This window comes from Peromyscus eremicus, chromosome 5, assembly GCF_949786415.1.
Source record: "Peromyscus eremicus chromosome 5, PerEre_H2_v1, whole genome shotgun sequence".
NCBI classification, from domain to species: Eukaryota; Metazoa; Chordata; class Mammalia; order Rodentia; family Cricetidae; genus Peromyscus; species Peromyscus eremicus.
The window spans coordinates 132,694,600-132,713,460 of NC_081420.1; the positions used below are offsets into that span (position 1 = coordinate 132,694,600).

At 42.4% G+C, this 18,861-nt stretch overlaps 1 protein-coding gene across 2 annotated transcripts in view; it reads left to right on the plus strand.

Annotated features, from left to right (window-relative positions):
• The window catches only part of Fto (FTO alpha-ketoglutarate dependent dioxygenase), a 362,821-nt gene that overhangs the window by 103,318 nt on the left and 240,642 nt on the right, over positions 1-18,861 (plus strand). For both annotated transcript variants that reach the window (XM_059264553.1, XM_059264552.1), the window contains exon 3: positions 4,148-4,766. In XM_059264553.1, the coding sequence (XP_059120536.1) occupies positions 4,148-4,766 (619 nt within the window). The remainder of the gene's footprint in view (positions 1-4,147; positions 4,767-18,861) is intronic.

Genomic DNA, 18,861 nt, shown 5'->3' on the forward strand with positions numbered 1-18,861 from the left:
CAACTTGATTTTCTTCTGAAGCACTCATCACCATCTTAATACACTGTCTTTTATTTATTCATTTATATCTGACTCTCCTTCCCAGAATAAGAGCTTGAAGAGAGTGTGGAGACATTTCGTTCTCTTGCATTCCTGGAACTTAGTGCTTTGCAGATGGTGTGAGCTTGACTGGTTTTTAAGCCCCCAATAAGGATTTTTCCAGGCTTCCCTCCCCAACTGTCCTCTCCTCCCGTAACAGTGTGCTTTACTTCTGCCCTGACTGTGTCTTACTCCATTACTTTCCATTCTGTCTATGCAGTTAAAATATGAGATATTATCGGTAGGACCTAGCTTACATTTATCAGCGTATTTATGAACTTTATTCAGTGTCTGGTGCATAACAAGTGCTGGCTGGATATTACATAAATATGCAGAGTAGCATGAGTTGTGAACAAGTGTATGAACCAACACTTTGTGTCACTAGCAGAGCTCGGGTTCACCAACCTGGCTGTGACAGCTAGAGCAGATCCTACATAGGTCTTTCAAAGTATGCTTCCTCTGGGCCCCGGTTGGCATCATACACCTGGAGGCTGGGCCACGTGAGCATGTAGCCTTTTAGTGTTGGGCCTGTGGCCAAGTTGCCAGTATTTTCAATAAAAATTATGTAGAAAATATTATGAAGGACAGTGTGCAGGATGCTCCAGAGTGCAAAGCATGAAGTGTTACCAGCAAAAATGTGACAGCAGGTTATAGATGGATTCTCTTTAGACGGGGCCACTAACATTGTCAGGTGGAGGCGTGTCCCAGGCTCCTTACAGGTAGTAAATCCTGTCCTCTCAACTGAAGATAGAGTTCTATTGGGTCTCATTTGAGTTCGCCTCCTGTAATGCATGTCTTACTCATTCAGCACCGTGCCTGTCTTCTCCGAATGATGAAGTTATTTCAGACCATCCCTTGGTAGGAGAGGAAAAAAATAGAATTTGTATGCAGCGTATTAAAGGAAGACAAAGCCTCACCTCTGGAGAGCTAGTGTTGCAGATCTCCTAAGCCGTGGGATAGGGTCTGCATATTGGCACATTATGGCCACCATACCTTTCCAAATATTAAACTAAACGTCATCTTTTACGCTCTAGAAGTGTTCATTGATCTCAAGAAATATAGTGTGCAACCAAACCAGCGATAATATAATTTCATGACTGTGTACTCCCTAGAAAAACTTTAGCAGGATTAATAAAAAATTACACTAACATACTTGAAAGTCTGCCAACAGCTGTTCCAAATTACTGTGTGCTGTCCTATGTTCCTCATATACCTGTCTAAACGGAAAGTGAGCTGGCTCGCCTGACAGGGTGAACTCAGATTGGTTAATGTTCGTCTCCTCTCCAGAGTTACTTGCTGTTCTCTCTAAAGACAATTCGTAACTAATGTCCCATAGCTGTTCTGTGCATCAGCTACTAGATTAACCACTGTCTAAATAGTAGACGTCAGGGAGGCCTTTTCTCCCGTTCATCTTCTGTGAGACTGCGGCAGAATTAGTTCACTTTCATTAATTGTTCTCATCACAGTAAAATTATCCTTGATGTAACAGACACATCGGATTTAAATAAGGCAGAGGTTTTGGTGATGATGGTTGACAATTCTGAATCATTTTATCATATCATCAAGAATAATTTTCTAGCAAGTGTAAGAATTGCCATGAACAAAATAGGTAAAAAAGCTTTTCCTTGATATTTTTCTGTTTCAAAGTAGTTTACATCTACTTTAGAAAATCATGTAAATGTCAATGTTTGAAAATTAAAATATACAAAGTATATACCCAGAGGGTAGCACTTTCAACTTTTGACTACATTTTTCAACAGTTTGTTTTTAGTACTTAAGTCTTTTCAAAAAATAATTTTAAAATAGTAAGCTCTTGTTAGTTCTTTATGCTTTATTTTTCAATTATAAAATTTTAAGATAATGTTACATCATTTTCCCCTTCCCCGTGCTCCTGGCAAACCCTCTGATGTACCACCTACCTTTGCTGTCCTTTAGATTCATTTCCTCTTTTTCTTTAATTGTTATTACGTTTGTATGTGCTCTCTCTCTCTCTCTCTACATATATATATATATATATATATACACACACATATGTATAAAACATGTGCCATATATACATAATATATACTATACATATTACACATATATCTGATCTGAATTCTTATTGGCCTCTTATTAAGACTATTAATTCTGTTTTTAACATATAGGTTACAAATATCTTTTCAGTTAGAGCTTGATTATTAATTGTGTGCTTTGTTTTGTACGACACACTCTATAATATGGATACCACAAAATAGATCTTGTATAAGTAAATGATCTGTTGTTAGTTGTATAAACATAATAATAGTTGTAGAACTTTATTTTTCATCCTTCCTTTCCCTCCTTTCTCCTCTCCTTGTTTTGAGACAAGATATGGTTCCATAATGTTCGCTGCTTATGAAATTATATTGCTGTCTTCCTGGGTTGTGTAGATAAAGAGTGCGCTGTTGCTGTCTCCGTTTTGCAGTTGGGTTAAAGGAAGTAGAGAAACTGAGTGGATCTCTGACAGTGGACAACAGTATGCCATGTGCAGTATGCCACAAGCCTCTGCTCTTCCCGTTACGTTCATGATTGTATAGCGCATAGGTATCTGACAGCAGGGCAGTCAGGCTCTACTTACTAGTGAATTATTTTTCTCACATGCAGGCTTGATGAATTTGTTTTTCTTTTGTGTACTTCCTGTAGAATCATGCAGGATTGCCCCCTTCCCATGCTGTAAATGAGCCAGAATGGGTAGATTGTGCTATACTAACAAATAGCCTGTTGCTGGAGGACCTGAGTTTGGATCCCTAGTATCCACATAGAAAACCAGGAGCCATGGTGTACATCTGTCATTCTAATGCTGGGGAGGTGGAGACAGGCTCATCCCTGGAGCTCACTGGCCAACTAGCCTAGCCAATCAATGAGAGACCCTGTCAATGAGTGATTAAGGAAGATACCTGACCTTGACCTCTGGCTTTTGCACACATATGCACACAGGTGCACATATATCTGCATGTACACATGCACACACCCACAGGAATGAGCATGTTACCTCCCCATGCATGAAGGCCTGAACAGCACAGTGGTCTGAGGCTAGCCTATCCATAGGCTTTTCCTTGAGGACTCCGCCTAAAGCTGAGGGAGCAAGTCAGTTTAAACTTTATAGGGAGGGGCAAGTGTAAGTCCTGTGCTGAGGAGTCAGAGTGGTACGAGGAAAGCCAGTACAGTCCTGAGCAGTGTCAGTGTGTGTTTGTACATTAGTGGGTGGGATTTGTCTGAATACCCCATTCCCATGGCTCCAGTAGAATTGCCTTTTGTAGACTATTCTGGGCACTAGCATTATAGTCGTGAGTCAAATTGTCGTGGCTCGTGTGTTCATAGAGCTTAGTGTATTCACTTCCAGAGAGGTGAGTTCTCTTTAGGTGAGTATGTTGAACAAGAAGTAGTTTGCCAGTATTTGGAAGGGGTTCAGTCAGATAGTTAAGATCACATGTGCGCGTGTACACACACACACACACACACACACACACACACACACACACACACACACAGAGCCAGCCAGACACTGCAGCCTAGAGGCTTATATCCTGGGCTGACATTTACCAGTGTGACTTGGGGCAAGCTTTCACAGTACTTGGCTGCTTCAGTGTGTATCTGTAAACTGGAGCTGATAGTGAGTGTAAAGGCCTGAGAAATGAGCCAGTCTGGTGAGTGCAACACCTGGCGTGGAGTAAACACTTGACAGTAGACAATAATCAGTTCGTGAATAAAATCATGTTTTCTGCAAAGCCAAAGGATGCACGAAAGATCGAAGGTGGGGCAGTGTGTGCACAGGAAGCCTGGGAATTCAAAGGCCAAATTATTCTCATTTTTCGTTCATGTTGAAGATTATTAGTAGTTAGAGCTCCAACCTGCCAGTGCTCCTCGGAGAGTCTCCTGTCATTCGTTTTGTGGAAGTTTTTCCTTTAGACTGGCAAGATACGAACGCTACTTGGAAAAGCCACGAGGCTTTTTAGTTTCTTCCTGGACTCTTAGAAAGAAAACAGATTTTTGGAAATAATAAGATGATAGTCATCCATAACCATTTCTCTCTTTGGTTTTGTTTTAGTGGCAGCTGAAATACCCTAAACTGGTCCTCCGGGAAGCTGGCAGTATATCCGAAGAGCTGCATAAAGAGGTCCCTGAGGCCTTCCTCACGCTGCATAAGCATGGCTGTTTGTTCCGGGACCTGGTTAGGATCCAAGGCAAAGATGTGCTCACCCCAATGTCTCGCATCCTCATCGGGGACCCGGGCTGCACCTACAAGTACCTGAACACCAGACTCTTCACCGTGCCCTGGCCAGTGCCGGGCTGCACCATCAACTACACAGATGCCGAGATCGCTGCTGCGTGTCAGACCTTCCTCAAGCTGAATGACTACCTGCAGGGTGAGACCGTCCAGGCCTTGGAAGAACTGGCCGTCAAAGAGAAGGCTAACGAAGATGCTGTGCCACTGTGCATGGCAGAGTTCCCCAGGGTTGGCATGGGGTCATCCTGTGATGATGAAGTGGACATTAAGAGCAGAGCAGCCTACAACGTGACTTTGCTGAACTTCATGGATCCGCAGAAAATGCCGTATCTGAAAGAGGAGCCTTACTTCGGCATGGGGAAAATGGCGGTGAGCTGGCATCATGATGAGAACCTGGTGGACAGGTCCGCTGTGGCGGTGTACAGCTATAGCTGTGAAGGTACAGTCTGCTCAGGGTGGGGTGGGGGGGAGCATGCCCGATAGCAGTGTGACCAGAGTCACCCAGGCATACACGCACACACAGGTGTTTGCGTGTTGGGTGTCCTTTCCTTCCCGCCCTGTCTCAGCAGTATGTCTGCAGAGCACCCCTCTTCCCCATCTGAAGGCTCCCTGGCTCATTGTTCCACTGTGTAGAATATTTCTGCGTGTAAGCACTACTGTCATTTTGCCTTGCCATCGCCCAGGAGAGCAGCAGTCGGATCCGTACAGCCCGCTGCCGTTCTTCACTGCTCAGAGTAGGCTGTTCAGTCACCACAATTAGCTTGCTGAGAAAGCCAGGCAAACAGGAACCTGTCAAGTCTTCCCTGGTTCTCACAGGTGTACGTTCTTGCCTTGCCAAAGCGCTTCATTATGCCTGACATCACTCTCTCGCTGGTCGGGATCTGTCAGGTGTGGACCTGCTCTGGCCTCCTATCGTTTTTTATAAAACCCTCCTTGGCAGCAGCAGGTAAGTGGCTTCTGGAGGCAGACGGTCCGGTTTCCCTGCCTTTTCTAAGGTTCCGATGCCTTGGAGCAGAGAGCTGTAGATTGATTGCCAACTGGGTGACCTCCCCAGCTTCTCCTGCTGCTCTGTTTCTATTCAGCTAGGGTCCCCAAGAGTTTCTCAGAACAGCAGTACAGAAAGGTCCTGAGTGTGTGGAGCACAGCAGGACCACCGACTCTTTATTACCTGATTATTAGACAAAGGAATGCAAGAATTCCCTTGTAAAACTAGAATACTAAGCCATTTGAGAGAATGAACTGGAACTTTTAAGGTCACTGTTTTCTGACAATTGCAGTTTCCTTATTGATTCTTATTGTTGTTATTGTTTTTTGTTTGCTTAAATGGCTGTTTTGGAAAAGTGATTTAAGAGCAAAAAAAAAAGAAAGTCCATCTCATGGTACTCTTAAATTTCTGTATTTTTCTAGTCTCAAAAATTTCCCCAGGATAACTAATATCTTTTCTAAATTGACCTTGGGCTTTCAGTCCAAAACGAGGAACAAGTTGAGTGGTTAGAAATTTCACGGGTTTCCTTGGCATTCGGAACAGTGGTGGCAACCTAAAATTCCCTGCAAGTCATTCAGTGCTGTCCTAGAGGGAAGAGCCAAGGTCCTCTGATCCTGACTATGTCCTGCTGGGCATTTGAGAGCTCCACCAGGAACAATGGAGCCTGCCTCTGCGCACGCACCGCAGACACGATAGTACTGGTGGCCACAGAGCTGCCCCTGTGCTCCGCCCTGCTGCCCTCTTCCCAGACTGCGGTTGAATGTTCCATTGTACCTCCCTTTCATGGGTGATCAAGAAGGGAATTTAAAATTGTAACCAGTAGCATCTAGGAAGCATGTGTGATTGCGAGTAGTTAAGACCGGTAAAGAGTAAAAATGCAAACTGTATATACATAGAGTTATTGGGCTAATGGAATGGCTCAGGGTAGAAAAGACGTTTGTTGCTAAGCCAGAGTTCAGTCCCTGGGACCCACATGGTGAAAAGGAGAGAACTGACTCCTGCAAATTGCCTTCTGACCCCCATATACAGGCTGAGGTGCACATGCACGCATACGCATACACACACGCACACACGCAGAGTAAATCATAAAATCATAATAAAAAACTTTTAAAGAAGTATTTTGACATGCAATTGCTAGCTGGGAGAGAGGCTTGCAGGATTCCAGTCTGCAAGAGCAGTGCGATTCCTTTGTTCTCCTAATCTCCGAGATGGCCAGACTCTATCAAATAATAGTGACAGCGCTCAGGGGTTCTTCCCTGAGCACCTGCTGTGGCCAGACACTTGAAGTACTTCACATGTTTTAGCCAGGTTCATCGAGTTCACATACCCAGTGAATAAAGTAGACGTGAAGGACTGTAATGCTCCATGGAAGGCTGTTTTGATCAATGGCCACCCACATATATGCTGTTAGCTTTAGATACTTGTAATGGATCTGAAATTTTTCTATTATCTGGTGACTTTGTAATGTCACAGCACAGTGAGTTACTAACCAATACATGTGAACAAGCCTATGGTCCCATCTGCCTTGCAGGTTAGCATATCTAATTCTGTCCATATCGCTGGGTAATGATCATAAATGACTGCATGGGTCACGTGTTTACTAGGTTATCTTTTTCCTTTTCTGTTTTAGTGTGTATTCCTTCTATATATTAAAAAGAAAGTTACCCCCAGACTCTATGCTGTGCCAAGTGGGCAGTTGCTTCATGGACCTCGTATTACACTGTCTCTTGAGTGCACCAAGAGGCCAAATGAAGTGACTGTCTGCACTGTCTGTGCTTGGCGGTTTTCACTCAGCGTTTTTCTTACAGGGATGAAAATCCCCAGGACCTAATTCTCAGAATGCATCTCCATTGCTAAGGGATGCACAGCCATCCTTGTACTGTTCGTATTTAACAGATGAGGAAGCTGGGCACTTGTTGGCAGCTAGTAGGAGCAGGGCTCAATACCTTTGGCCTCACAGGTGGATTCCTAAGCTGTGTGACTTATGGGCGTGCATTTCCTATCTGAGCAGTTAGCTGCTCCAGGGATGTGGGCTTTTAAAATGTTGGAGTGTCCAGTTTCTAGAGCGGTTAAGGGAATATTCTGCTGGCCTGCCTTTCTGGTATTGATGCCTTCTCTTCTCTCTTCTTCTGTACTTCTCCTCCATGCTTATACTCTCCAGCACACACACTGGGGACTGGAGTGGGTGGGTGAGTATAGTCTGTGAAGTGGAGCCTTCTCTACCTTCTCTGTGTCTGTAGTTTAGAGTCAGGTGGTATGCAAACCAAGTGCCTTGCAATGTCCCAGCGGCGACAAATGATGTGTGTAGCTCTGGTCTCCTTACATCTCTGCTAGAACTGTGGTAAGGGTGGACTTTAAGAGAGCCTTTGGGTCAAGTCCTGCTTAGGGTTCAATAGGGATAGAGAGGCTACAGCGTGTAGAAACTTTGAAGGCTGGACTATTTTCCATGGTCTTTAAAGTGTTCAGTGCTGAAGATGTGGGACATTGCTAAAGAGTCTGGTCACATGGGGCACTGAGGACATGTCCCATCTCTCCTTGTCTTGAAAGGCTGCAGTTAGCTGTGCTGTTGAGATTGTAATTGTGGAGTGATGCCACTTTGGAACTGGACAAGACTCTGGGAATCCTTTGGTTCTAGCCTCCAAGTGGAGACAGGAAATACCTCCACAGGGCTGCAGTTATGTAGTGAGGGTGCCAGTTAGAGAGTGTGGCTTACCCATGCAGTGTTTCCCAAGGTGCACTGGGAGCTCAGATCAGAGATGATTATTTTCTGCTGAACTTAAATGAGCTGCAGCTTAAGGTCTTTGTGGACTGGCTCTCACTCCGTTTCCCAGGGACCCTTCTGTAGATTTATAATGAGCTGATCATTGCTCTGTGGTCTATTTTCATGAGTAGAAGCCATTGAGAAGTAATTTGTATAGGATACGTGTAATTATAGTCTAAATTTATTGGACTTCACATGCATTTCTAGCTAATAGATATCTCTAGAAGGAAGATTGAAATGGTACAATTTTTAATCAGGAATGGCTTGAGGGAACCGTATGTAAATAGGCAGAGTATTTGATTTTCCTACATTCCAGGCTCGGTGGCAATTGCTCGTTACTCCTACTTATAAAAAATGAATTTTAGCAGGGAAGGCATTAAAACTTATAGTTAATATTGTCCAACACCTTGTTCTATGATTGGAACACCTTTGAAGATGCCACTCAGACTTAACGTTTGGTTACCATTTTATGCATGCAAGCCTGTGTGCGTGCATGTGTGTGTGGGGGCTTGTGTGTATGGGTGCATGCGTGTGTGGTGCATGGATGTGGTGCATGCACAAGAGTGTACAGATGTACTGCCTATGAATGTGCATATGGAGAGTAGAGCAGGACTGGACATTTTCCTCTATCACTCTCCCTCTTGCTGCCGTGAGACAAGGTCTATCAGTGAGCTGGAGTCTCATCGCCCCCAATGCTGGGGTTACACAGTTACATGGTCACTAGGGGTTTGAACTCAGGTCCTAATGTTTGTAGAATAAGCATTCTTATTCTACTGAGCCATCTGCCCATCCCCTTATTACCACTTTTGGTTCTTTTCTTTATTTCTTTTTGGTCTGGAAAGCGCAATTCCCTGTCATATTGTCATTGTAGGAAAATTGATCCATAAATTTTTGACTAGTGCCCAGGTTAATGGTTTCTCCTCATTAGTTTCTGGATTTCTCCATAAAGGCCAAGGAGGCTAATCCATGTGTTCTTGTCCAAATGTGTGACAGTCTGGAAAGTAAAGTCTCTGCAGTAACTTCCTTAGGACTTCAGGGCTCCTATTTGAGGCTTTGATTTGGAGAAAGACTAGGAAATTATCAAGTGCTGTGGATATCACTATGTATGCTGTGAATGTGTTGCTCTGGTTGGTTAATAAATAAAGTGCTGATTGGCCAGTAGCTGGAAGGGAAGTATACATGGGACAAAGAGAGAGGAGAATTCTGGGAACAAGAAGGCTGAGTCAGGAGTTGCCAGCCAGACACAGAGTAAGCAAGATGTAAAGATACCAGTAAGCCATGAGCCACATGGCAAGGTATAGATTTATAGAAATGGGTTAATTTAATATGTAAGATCTAGCTAACAAGAAGCCTGAGCCATTAGGCCATACAGTTTTAATTAATATAAGCCTCTGTGTGTTTATGTGGGTCTGAGTGGCTGTGGGCCTGGGCAGGACTCGAGAAACTCCAGCTACAATCAAGTGTTCACCCAGTAGTCAGTATACATCTCCTGTTTGCCAAGCAGTTGTCTAGTAGTTCAGCATGCAGCTGTGAGCAAGACAGATCCCTGCTTCTGTTGAGGGTGTGGAGGGCAAAGGGTAGCCTTTGCCTGTTACCATACAAAGAACCAGGCTTGAACCTTGAGTGAGACAGGAGTAGAAGGGAAGCAATGCTGAGAACAGGAGAGCTGAGGGGGTTGCCATAGTAACCCAGACGATGGGACATATTAGAACAGGCAGAGTTGGTGACAGTGTTAGGATAGTATCCAAATGAGAATAGTTGGTGCCCGTGAGGGAGAAGACCAGCAGTGGGGTCCCTGGTCAAGAGAAGACCAAGGCAGCAAGGTTGGAGAGGTCTCTATCCTAGAAGCTTTAGTTAGGTTAAATGCCATGCAGTAGTCTCCATATGTTGTTATGCTCTAATACCCTTGTGAAACCATCACTACAGTCAAGGTACCCTGACCCCAGAAGTGGCTTTGTGTCCTTGATGAGTCCTTGTTGTTGTCTTTGGGTATCCACACATCTGCTTTCTGTCACTAGCTGTCATTCTCTAAAATTTACACAAGTGAAATTAGGTATATGTTCTTTTAATTTTTTTTGCTCTGACTTCATTCACTTAGCATAATTATTTTGAGGTTTATTCATTTTTTTTGTGTATCAGTAGTTTAGTCTCATTTTACTATCTTTTCTATTATGGTATAGTTGTATGCATGTTGAATTGTTACATAATTATTTTAAGCATACCATTCAGTCAATGACATTAAACTCATTTATGTTTTTGTGGGTCACCACTGTCCATCTCCAGAATGTTTTATTATCCAGAATGTTTTATTATCCAGAATGTTTTATCATCCCCAGTCTCTCTTCCCTCATCCCCTCGTAACTACTGTTCTACTGTCTGTCTTTATGGATTTTGATAGAGTGCCTCAGTTGTAAAAACAAAATTCCTATGAGGTTACAGCTGGCCTGTTCACCTGTCAGCCACAAAGAGGAATGTTTGCTGAGCTTTGAGAGACCATAGAGCTGAGCTTTGAGAGACCATAGAGCTGAGCTTTGAGAGACCATCGACCTGAGCTTTGAGAGACCATAGAGCTGAGCTTTGAGAGACCATAGACTTGAGCTTTGAGAGACCATAGACCTGAGCTTTGAGAGACCATAGACCGAGCTTTGAGAGACCATAGACCTGAGCTTTGAGAGACCATAGACCTGAGCTTTGAGAGACCATAGACCTGAGCTTTGAGAGACCATAGACCTGAGCTTTGAGAGACCATAGACCTGCACATAGGCCCCTACAGCTGCATCAATTCCTCATTCTCAAGCCCCTCATCCACCTCTATAGAAAGTCCCAGCTAGATTTTTTTCCCCTGGCAGACCCCTCCATTCTCTTGGGAGATAGAGGCTGCCTCTTGCTGTGTATGCTAATGACCACAATCTCATCTGTTGAGGTCAGACTCTGGTCTCTTCCCTGTGTTTGTCTGCTCACTCTGCACTCCAAAATCTAACAGATTTAACTACTCTAGGTGTCTTGTGTAAGTAAAATCAAGGATATATTTGTCCTTTTGTGTCTACTTACTTTATTGAACATATCTAATGACTGTTTGTTAGAGTATGTTTCAGAATTCCATTTTTCATTATGCCCGAGTACTGTGCTACTTCATTGTGTGTGTGTGTGTGTGTGTGTGTGTGTGTGTGTGTGTGTGTGTGTGTGTTTACCACATATATACATATGGTATATATCACTGTTCTGGTAAGTTTTGTTTTTAGACAAGGTCTTCCTATGTACCCTTAGCTGGCCTGGAACTTTACATGTAGACCAGACTAGTCACAGACTTACAGAAATCTTCCTGCTTCTGCCTAGAGTGCTAGAATTAAAGGTGTGTGCCACCGTGCCCAGCACCCTGGTTAGTCTTTATTATCACCTTTACACAGCCTATAATTGCCTGGAAGGGGGACCCTCAGTTGAGGATCTGCCTAGATCAAATCATATTGGCCTGTGGTCATGACTGTGGGGAGTTTCCTTGATTGCTATGATGGAGGAGGGCCCACCCCATCCCTAGCCAGGTGGCTGTGTTGTATAGGAAAGCTAGCTAAGCTTAAATCAGAGAGAGTCAGTCAGCAAGCAGCATTTGTCCATCATCTCTGCTTTAGTTCCCACTTAAGTTCTGGCCCCGACTTCCTCCATGGTGGACTGTGACCCGGAAGTGTAAGCCAAGAGAAATCCCTGCCCCACAAGTTGCTTTTGGCCATGGTCTGTGTCCCGACAACAGAAAGCAAACTAGAATGCCCACGTTTTGCTTATTCACTCCCTTACTGATAATTATGCAGGTTGTTTCCATCTTTGTTTTGTGAATAATGCTCTGAATATTTCTAAGTTTGTGCTTTTACTCTTCCATGTCTGCTGTGTACACAGAAGTGGAACTGTTGAATCAACTGATAATTCTGTGTTGGTGTTTTGAGGAACTCCATTCTGTTTTGTACTACAACTGCACTGTCTTACGTTTCCATCAGTCACATTGCTATCCAGACTTGCTGTTGTTTGACAGTAGCCATTTCTAGTGGGGACGAGTATACTGGTTTTATGTGCACTTCCCCGGTGAGCAGGGGATATGGAGCATTGTTTCTGTGCCATTCTCCATCCAGGCATCTTTAGGGAAGCATCTATACAGTCTGCTCATTTTTCATTGGAGTTTTATCAGATTGTATTAGTTTTCTCTTTGCTGTGAAGGACTACCTTGTCTCACAGGGTGTAGCTGTCATGGAAAGAAAGGTGTGGTAGCAAGAGCCTGAGCAGATGAGGAAGCAGAGTCAGGACAGGAAGTGAAGCCCATCCTGGAGTGATGTACTTCCTCCAGGGAGGCTCCACCTCCTGAGAGTCCTACAACCTCCTAAAACAGCACCAGTCAGAGTTCTTTATGTATCCCAGGTAGCAATGCCTCATCCAGTATGTGAGCTGAAATTATTTACTCCAAAGTTGGATCTATTTTTTAATGCTGTCTTGATGTAGTTAGGAAAGGCAAGGTGGACAAGTTGGAGTGGAAAGATTTCACTGTCTGTGATACTAATTGGACACTTTAATCCTGTACTATCGATTGACAATTTATACTAATTAGTTGTCGGACCTTAGGCAAGTTACCTGAATTCTTTGTGGCTCCATTTTTTTTTTTCATTCATAAAATGCTACTAAGAACAGAATATGCCTTAGGACTCCGAGAATGTAGCATCTGATAGATATTTTCAGTTTTTACTAAATTATTGCAGTCATATAACTTAAAAAACTTAAAGATTTCTGTAAGAAAGTTGTTAAAAGAAAACTATAGTTATCCACACCTTGCCTCTCTGTGCTCATTCCCCAGTGGGGTCATTTCGACTCTCTGAGGCATGTTTTGGGATGCCTTAGCATATTCTTTTTGTGTTATTGCTTGGTTTTCTGATTTGGAAGGTGAGGATTTACTTTGTTCTCTCTTCTGCTCCTCTGCCTGCACATACAGGCTCCTGAATTCCCCTTGCTCCTACTATTTGAGATGGGCTATAATTTTGGTTGCACTGGTACTCAACTTTCCCAGTAATCATGTCCATGAAAATGCCATTCAACACATCTAATAATCTGTGCTCAGTTTACCTTTTTAACTTCTCAGCATCTCCTCCTGTGTTAACGTGAATCCTGCCTTCTCTGCTTGCATAGTTTTCTATGTACTTAAGACCAGTTAAATCCCACACCCACTGTCTCCCACCTGTCTGAATCTCTCTTCAGCACATGTAGAATCATCAGCTCTTTGTCAGTTTCATATTACAGTAATGCCATCCAGAATCATCTATCTGCTCTGGTTGCGACTGGCTACCTTCTGTACCTGGTGGCAGCTGTCCCCCTGTAACTTCTGCAGCATGGTGCAGAGGGTTATTTTGTCTCGTTTGATTCTCCCGACCCCTCACTCTCACTCACCCCTTTCTTATTTTCTAGCCCTGGTGGAAGGTGTTCTCCAAATACACTAGAGAAAAGGTTCTTAGGAAGTAATTACATTTTTAAATATTACATTTCTCTCTCTGTCTGTCTGTCTGTCTCTCTCTTGTGTGTGCATGCAGCATGGTGTGTGCGTGGAGGTCAGAGAACATCTTGCAGAAGTCAGTTCTCTCCTTTCACCATATGGATCCTGAGGACTGAACTCAGCTTGTCAGTCTTCATGACAAGTAAAGCTTCTCCCTCACCCAGTTTGTAATTTTTGACTTTGAAGGTCTTAAAATTATTTTCATTCTACCTTGAATTGTGTATTTACTTTGGGTATGGAAATCATGATAGGAAATAATTTTTCCTTAGTATTTTTAGGATGCAACATCACTATTTTGTATTTTCTATTCATATTGATAGTTCTGGCTTTTTTATTCATTTATTTCACCTTTTTACTGGTATCACGGTGGTATTTTTTTCATCTGTCATATTTCTATTTTATAGGCCTTTCAACCCAGAGAAGCATATGGTCTTTAATTTTGAACATTTTCTTGAATTAACTTTATTAATCATTTATTTTCTTCTCTCCAGTTTTCTCTTTTCTGGAATCCATATGAAGGTTGTTGAGGCTTTTGTTTACTTACTTTCAATAGTTTTGAGTAATTTACATCTACTCTGTGAGACTTTCTTAACTTCCAACTTACCAAGTTAGAAAAAAAGATTGACAATAAATGTCATAAATACACACACAGCTTGATGAATTGTTCCTAGGTCAAAATATACCCATCCATCTAGCACCCACGTGCATCCCAGCAATGCCCCTTCTCTCTAGTAAGCATTTCCTAACTTGAAAAATCTACATGAGTTCTCTGCATGTTTGGAAATGAATCGGCTCCTTAAAGGTGTGGTCTTTGGTAGTAGTTTGCTCATGTTTGCTTACCTGCTTCATGTAAAAAGTACTGACTACTCAGGCCAGGAGCGCTATGGCACCAATGCTGCGATCGGTCCTTCCCTTCCTGGCTGTCCTGGAGCTCATGGTTTCTAAACGACTGCCCCTGGCCTTTGTGGATGTCCTTTGAGTGTCTTTGAACCTAGATACATCTTTGTCTGTGTATTTGGTTTGTCCAGCCAGTCTGGTTCTTATCTTCCGAGTTACAACAAGCTTCTTGGAAGTGTCTCAGTCTTCTGTGTGCCTGCTGAGTTGTCCAGGGCTTTGCAGCCTCCACTGTTCACAGGCGTGGGGTTGGAGACTGTACGTGGGGTGCTGCCTTCCTTTTCTTGTTTCTGTTTTATTCAAGTAATGTAATTTTGAAGCCTTCGCCAAGGGCCCCCAAAGCAGTTTTTCTCTACTTTTCCCACCCTCCCCCCAAGTCCATGAAATGTAATCTAACGAGGTTTTCCTATGTGTGCGAATATTTTTATCTTAAACTTTTTCTTCCCAATGCTTACTCTGAAAGCTGACAGACCTAGGCATCATGTTGAAGGGTTTCAGGTTTTTCTGTAAAGAATTTCAATATTTTGCCTGAAATCGCAGAAAACTTATAATTAATTTTACAGTTTATCTCTGCCAAGGGACTTCATTTGGCCTGAATTATTTGTTTAAAGTAAAGGAGAACTTCTTACCTATTGTGAACTGGGATTGATTAGTTTTTTTTCCCTGTTCAGACTTTCCAGAATCCTTCATTTCTTTAGACCATTCATTCTTTGCTCAGTGGCTGAGAGAGGAGTCACAGAAGGCTATTTCAAGTTGTAAATCTGGGACTTGGAGGCGTTCCCTTCCCTTAGGGTATGGTCCCTCTGTGATGGTGCCTGAAGGCTCTGCAGTATGAGCTGCCTGCCCATTTGCCATTCATTTGGGATGCTGTACAGAAAATAAACACCAAGTCTACACACAGAGGCTTGACCTTGGGGGTCATTCTGAAAAGCAGAGCCAACTTTTGAGGAAGCCATCAGTGTCTTGTCACTGCTTCCATGGAAGGTTCCTTGTGATGCTACACAAAACACTCTGTGTCCGGGACTTTACCCACCTTTATCGCTCCAACTCTTAGCAGTACATGTTGTTCATGTGACACTTTCAGCCCAGAGTATGTGCTTACCCAGCCATACCATTTTCCTCCTTGGGAGTGGGGGGTCTTCCCAGCTCTTATGTTTGGGTTTCTCTTCTGTCACACCCCAGACCCGGCAGTGTCATAGCTCAGTACTAGATGTCATTAGTCTCCCTCCACCAGCTGCCATCTTTTACTTGTAGTTTCTTCTGCCTTATAACCTGTGGCATTGGGCTGACGGTACTGTGGTGGAACACTTGCCTAGCATATACAAGCCCTCTCCAAAACAGCCTTGATTTGAATTAGAAGGGATTTCTAGATTGAGTTCAAGGTAATTGTCAAAGTAATTACACAGATAGAGGTAGACGGAAGTTTCCATCCCACCATCAACTCCCAAATACCTGACAGCTGCTTCTCAAATTACAACACAGAGGCTTGTCTTAATTATAAATGCTTGGCCAGTAGTTCAGGCTTATTACTAAGTAGTTCTTACACTTAAATTAACCCATAATTTTTATCTATGTTTAGCCACATAGCTTGGTACCTTTTCTCAGTACAACATTCTCATCATCTCAGGAGCCTGGCAACTCCTGACTCCACCCTTCCTCTTCCCGGCATTCTTAGTTTGGTCACCCTGCCTGTACTTCCTGTACTTCCTGCCTGGCCTATCAATGTTTTAGTAAACCAATTTGAGTGACAAATCTTTACAGTGTATAAGAGGATTATTCCACATCATTTTTCCCCTTTTTTGTCTAATTAAAAAGGAAAGTTTTAACTTTAACATAGTAAGATTATATACAACAAAAACAATTATTAAGAATTTCAATGACAATATCTAATCCATTTGCATTTGTCAAAATTAGCAGAAAAATTATCGTCTCTTGGTGAGTCTAAAGTTTTATATCTAATACAAAACTTTACTTTCTATTATAACTAAGGAAAACTATAATTATAACTATTTAGTCTTCAGCTCCGTCAAAGACTCCAGACGGGTGAAATGTTACCTAATGGCAGGGACATCAGGCTTCCTGGACAGTCACCCAAAGTTCCTCTGCGACACTGGGGCATCCAATTCTGCCCTGCAGGCCTAGCATATCTAACAGACTTTCCTGTGAAACAGGAAATTGTGAAGGACTGTCCTACCTTGTCTTGGCAAAGTTCAGCAGTCTCATTTATTGCATCCTGCTGGTCCAGTTTGGACAGTAACTGACAGCAGTTGAGGCAAGGGCAGTTTCTCTGCCCACATGGCTAGCCTTTGCCATAAAGAAAACAAGCTTCATATGGAGTGTCTTTGGTGCTCATCATCCTCTTTGAAGTAATTGGTGCTGCTGGGAGCAGACATGTCTCACCGTCAAGAAAAGTTAAAGTTCTTAAAATATTTCAAATGCTATATTCTGTAGGTCTTTGAAGTGTTTGAAGATTGCCTATATATCTGAAATATATCTCTGTATGACCATGAAAACATATCTACCATGACTATAAGTTTACTATTATAGATGACTATTAACCTGTATTTAATTATATATTACATTTTTAAATGAGCTGCATAAACATAATACCCTAAACAAGAGTAGAAATATACATACAGTTTAACAAAATTAACTTTAAATTTGTATCAGTAAACCAAAATCCAATGTAAAATATGCAAGATTAATAGTTGCTTTTTAGATTAAAGTAGATTCAATAATCTACCCTTTTATCCTGTAATTTCTATATTACAGGATATCTTTTTCTTTTTATAATGATATCCCTGAATCTAATCTCCTTTGTTCAGCTTTTTTCCTGACTATTACCAATAACAACTTATAACTAACCCCCTGAACAATGACAAATATCCATAATTTAATTTTGGGAATGTGGACATAGTTCTCTAGACTACTTCCTGTTGATTGGGGGCACTGATAATATTTGGGGAGCCCTGATAAAATTCAAGATAATGGTTAAGTCTTGGCTAGAGTAGTCTGTGAAGCTGGATCATCTCAGCCAGTAACCTTGAAGCTGTTCTGGGTGCAGAACTCAGAGGAAACTGCAACATTGGCACTTTGAAACATTGGACCATCTGGGCCATCGGTTCCCATCAGAGATTTTTCAGGGGGTCTTCCTTGGTCAATCCTTATTTTTCTTAATCCAGAATGAATCTACAGCCTCTCATTTCCTGTGGAAACAAAAGCATAACCTCTTCTCCAAAGTAACACGTTTTGACTTAAATTTTGAAGACAAGGCATTTTCAAAATATATAGGGTGGATTAATCCAACAACATTTATAATCAAATGTCTCTTAGTAGCTGTTGCTCCTTCCTCAACAGTCATACAATTCAAAGGTAACACATTGACATACAGTAGCCAGATTCTCTGTGCATTTTCTATCTTTATATGGCTTTTTTTTAAAAAATATTACTTTACTCTCTTTTTTTTTTTTTTTTTGAGACAGGGTTTCTCTGTGTAGCTTTGCACCTTTCCTGGAACTCACTTGGTAGCCCAGGCTGGCCTCGAACTCACAGAGATCCACCTGGCTCTGCCTCCCAAGTGCTGGGATTAAAGGCGTGCGCCACCACTGCCCGGCGCCTATGTAATTTTTATACACACTGTGAACTATTTAGAGTTTTTTTTTTTTTCTCCATCTGAATCTGTCTTTACTGCATTTAACTATCTTTTTCTGACCACATAAATCTTTAAACTGCTAAGCAGTGTGGCTAGGACTAAATCAGCTGGCTCCACCCCATTCCTTGGCTTCCTGAGAATCTAGCTTCATGGCTGAGGTATGGGCGTGAGGCACATGTATCTCCCCAACTCTGGGGATTTTCTAGGTTCATACTACCACCAAGTAACTGTCACCTGCTGCTCATAAATCCCATTTAAGTGTTTGGTAGCAGGGCTTCTTAAAAGAGTCAAGCAGTTTTTGCCACTAGCATTGAGTCAGGAAGTCCTCTTGAGCCTACCCAAAAAATGCTACTACCAAGAAGCCATGCTTGACTCTGTTCTTTTGTTTGTTTAGAATCCTTTTTAAAGCTTTCTGAGGTTTTATATGGAAATTCTTGCCAAATGTTTGAGCGCAATATGTAGGCAGAAGATTCTGTCCTGCCAGCAACTCCTAAATATCCAGCAGCCACTTCCCAAATTACCACACAGAGGATTATATTAACTATAAATGAGTGGCCGATAGCTCAGGTTATTACTAATTAGCTCTTATGCTTAAATTAACCCATAATTCTTATCTATGTTTAGCCATGTGGCTGGTGCCTTTTCTCAGTAAGGCATTCTCATCTTGCTTCCTCTGCATCTAGCTGGTGACTCCTGACTCTGCCCTGCATTGAAATCTTAG